General features: G+C 47.2%; 1 protein-coding gene across 2 annotated transcripts in view; it reads right to left on the bottom strand.

The window, feature by feature from the left end:
• PCSK2 (proprotein convertase subtilisin/kexin type 2) overlaps window positions 1–4,118 on the bottom strand; it is a 239,510-nt gene that overhangs the window by 13,759 nt on the left and 221,633 nt on the right. For both annotated transcript variants that reach the window (XM_010860045.1, XM_010860046.1), the window contains one exon: window positions 64–279. In XM_010860045.1, the coding sequence (XP_010858347.1) occupies window positions 64–279 (216 nt within the window). The remainder of the gene's footprint in view (window positions 1–63; window positions 280–4,118) is intronic.

Here is a 4,118-nt window from a genome sequence, read left to right as displayed (position 1 = left end):
TGATGTCACCGTGTCTGCGTATGATGTCACTAATGTCCTCGCGCACCCCCGGCCCTCACTCACCACGCCGGCCTCGGGGTTCCGCTTGCGCCCATTACTGAAGGAGGAGGCCAGCGTGGAGGAGCAGCTCTCGTCGTAGAGCGCGGTCCTGCCGTCGTTGATGGCCGAGTTGATGGAGATGGTCCACATGCTCGATGCGTAGCCGTCGCAGTTGCAGTCATCGTAGCTGCCGCCGTCGCCCGAGGCCCACACGTAGATGCTGCCTTTGCCCCCGCGGCCCTGGGGGTGGGGGACAGAGAGGGATGTGCGGGCTGCAGCGGGGTCCGCCTGGCCTCTTAAGCAGTTGAACCTAAGGACTGGCTTGGTTTCTATCTGTCCTTGAAAACCACTGTCCTTCTGGACAGGCACCCTGAGAATTTTTCTTTTCAGGAAGGATTCAATATAAAGTCATCTCAATTTACATTTAATCTGGGAATAACAAGGTGGGAAGGACTGGAAGAATCTCCTTAAAACTGACAAATGGACTGCTTTTTAAACATTGATAATCCTCATGGTAAAAAGTCAAAGTATATGGAAAGGAAAATGAAAAAAACAAATCCCTCTGCATGTAATTCTTACATATTCTTTCAGGCATTTTTTAGCAAAAATGCAAATGAACCTGTAAATTTATACTTAGCTATGTAAGATGTAAAAGATATTTATATATAGCTTCCATTTTATAGGTATTATGTATATTTTACATGTTTACATATATATATAGATATTGTGAGTATTATAATACACACTTACAGATTTTATATATATATGTATATGATACCGATCTCTGGGTTGGGAAGATCCCCTGGAGGGCATGGCAATCCACTCCAGTATTCTTGCCTGGAGAATCCCATGGACAGAGGAGCCTGTAGGGCTACAGTCCATAGGGTCGCAAAGAGTCAGACAGTCTTAGCAACTGAGCACGCACACACGTCAGAGGAAAGGAGATGTCTGAATTACCTCCAAGGTCTCCTGCCTCCTGACAATGAGAAGTGACATTTTGATTGCTTCTAAGAGGACTTGGAGTTAATTAGCCTGTGACTGGCTGAGTCGATACATCAACAAAGATTGATTTAGCCACTGGCTGAGAAGTGTCCTCAGTGTCTTGGTAAATCTGTCCTGGAAAACTCCATCCAAGCAGGCAACTGCCCGCAGAAACCAAGACACAGAAGGAACCGTAGCATCCTTACAACTGAGAGGGTGCGAGAGGGTGCAGCCCTCTAAAGCAGGCTCAGATTTGGGCTCAGTGTCGAGGATGCTGCCCTTGGAAAGTGAAACAGACATGAATCAGCATCAGTGATTGAGGCTACCCACCGGGGAACCTTCCCCTGAACCAGCCCGCAGGTGGGCTGCTAGTGAGACAGGCAACCTTTGCTAAAAGGAAACCAATGCTAAAAGCATTCTCACCTTGATGTCGGGAGACTGGTTGTGACTCTAACCTGTCAGGTTTCTCTGTGTTCATGACCCCTTTATATTAGAGTTTGTAGCCCTGCCCACCAAGAGGAGGGGCCTGTTTCCCACCCTTGAGTCTGGATTGGCTTCCTGTCTTGCTTCAGCAAACAGGATGTGGTGGGCAGTGGTGCTGGGTCGATTCTAAGCATGAGTCTCAAGGAGCCCAACCCATGTCCACTTTCCCTCAGAGACCATGGGAACCAACCTGAGTTAGCGTGTGGCTGATGACAGATAGTCTGGTCAGGTTCACTGCCACAGCTAACAGTGACCCCACGTGGGAGGCCACCCTAGACCAGGCGGTCTGTGGCTCACCCTCCAGCTGACCACAGATGCATGAGTGAGGCCACCTGAGATTCGCCAAGGATGGCCCAGGTTGGCAGAGCAACCCAGCTGGCCTGTAGACCCATGATCAGAGTTAAGTGGTGGTTACTTACCGAGTTTTGGGGAAGTGTGTTATCTGGCTTTGCTCCCTGATACACAGAGAGCAGTATCACCATGTTTCTGAAGAGTCAGCAGCAAACATTAGTTTTGTTTTGGACTGTAAGACTTAACCCACAGGAATATTTTGATTGCTAGGAATTTTAAACTTCATTTTCCTAAGCTGTTTGTGTGTGTGTGTTTACGAGGGCGATAATAATTATATTCTTGCTTCTAATGATTGGGTATCAGTAGCAAATAGTCCCTGACTTCTGGGCAAGATGGGCCACTAAAGAGAAGACCCTAGTTCTGGGAGCAGTTGAGTGGGGAAGGGGCATCTATAAGAGGGCTGAGAGCTGACTGTGGGATGAGTCTGTTACTGGCACACCGTACTGTCCTGTTAAAACAATACCCCAAGATCCAGTTCTGTCCCCCGGCTTCACTTGAACCACAGCTGGGATGAAACTGAAACAGAGCAACTGTGACTCACATTCAAATAATCAGTTGGAGGGTACAAGGGAGAAATTAGGATGGTAATCACAGCATACACTTCTAGGGCACTTAGTGTGAAGCAGGGACCACTCTGAATACCTTACATTGTCATTCACTGCATCCTTACAGCCGTCCTGCGTGGCAGTACCGTTCGTACCAGCCACACGGAAGACAAAATACATAAGAAACACAACAAACAAACAAAAGAGCTAAGTAGGACTTTGAAATTCTGGGGAGGGATGCAGATGAAAATATGACCAGTGGAGAGAAAGATAGCATCACAGGGTTGTTGATTTTCCCCAAGTTAACTTACAAATTTAACTTGGTCCCTACAGATGCACTGTGTCGTTTGGGACTTAATCAGGCAGATTCTGCCATGCTGGGCAGTTCACTACAGGGAATTTTATCCAGGGAGTAAGTACTAGGCTCTTCCGTCCATGGGCTTCTTCAGGCAAGAATATTGGAGTGGGTTGCCATTTCCTTCTCCAGGGGATCTTCCCAGCCCAGGGATTGAACCTGGGTCTCCCGCATTGCAGGCAGACGCTTTAAGCACTGAGCTACCAGGGAAGCCCCTACTTACTACTTACTAAACCCCAATTGGGGTGTGGGGGTCACCCAGAGATTAGGGAGGAGATGGTCTAGGAGCCTGCACTGCTCAGGGTGGGCTGCCTGCTGGGGTCTCCCGCCCTTACTCTGCAGCACGTGCTTGGAGCAGACTGGCTGTCTACCTGCCTCCATGTTTATCTGGTTTAGGCTGGAATTATCTTCTCTGCCTCTCCTACCCCTCTGCTCTTTTTTTTCCCCCTCATTTTTTAAAGGCAAGTGCATTTAGATGAAATTTAATATGTGGTGCAACTCCACTTTGAATTCTCTCTTTGTATTAGTCTTTGCAGGTTAGCAGGATTAATCTCTCTTAAAAGATTTCACTAAGTGAGAATTTGTCACCGAGGCACTATTGAGGGTATTTAACCACGGATGTTCTCAACCAGGGGTGATTTTGTATCCCAGGGGGGATTTGGCACAGTTGGAGGCATTTTGGTGCTCACTACCAGCATCTAGTGGGTGGAGACCAAGGATGCTAAACATTTAACGCAGAGGACAGCCCTCTGCCTCTCCCCCTGCCCCCACCAGCTACAACTAAGAATGAGGGGGACTAAGTGTCAATAGAGAAGAGGCTGAGTCTTTGCTCTAACCTATTGGCAAAGGCAGTGATTTTAAGAGCATAACCTAAAGCAGCCTTTCACAGATCCCAAGTTTCTTAAAAGTTCATATGGATTCTGTAGTGTGCTTTTGAGAGAGTAACAGGAAGGAAGGCTAAGGGTCTCCAATCAGAGGAAATAGGCTGCAAGTGTCAGACATTTTTTATCTCTCTTAAGCGGCAGGAGGAAACAAACTAGTAGTGTCAGATTTTTTTCCCTTCTCTATACAAAATTAAAAGGTTTCTCTTAAAATTCTTTGTTGCCATGATGACACCTGGTTCCACCTGAACTTAACTTTCCTCAAACCTTGAGCTAACTAATGGGTTTTAAAGATCTTCACGACCCAGATAATCACGATGGTGTGATCACTGACCTAGAGCCAGACATCCTGGAACGTGAAGTCAAGTGGGCCTTAGAAAGCGTCACTACGAACAAAGCTAGTGGCGGTGATGGAATTCCAGTTGAGCTATTTCAAATCCTGAAAGATGATGCTGTGAAAGTGCTGCACTCAATATGCCAGCA

Source organism: Bison bison, unplaced genomic scaffold (assembly GCF_000754665.1).
Source record: "Bison bison bison isolate TAMUID 2011002044 unplaced genomic scaffold, Bison_UMD1.0 scf7180017864461, whole genome shotgun sequence".
Taxonomy (NCBI): domain Eukaryota; kingdom Metazoa; phylum Chordata; class Mammalia; order Artiodactyla; family Bovidae; genus Bison; species Bison bison.
Note: the sequence above shows the minus strand (reverse complement) of the source record. Positions and strands in the feature narration are given on the sequence as shown.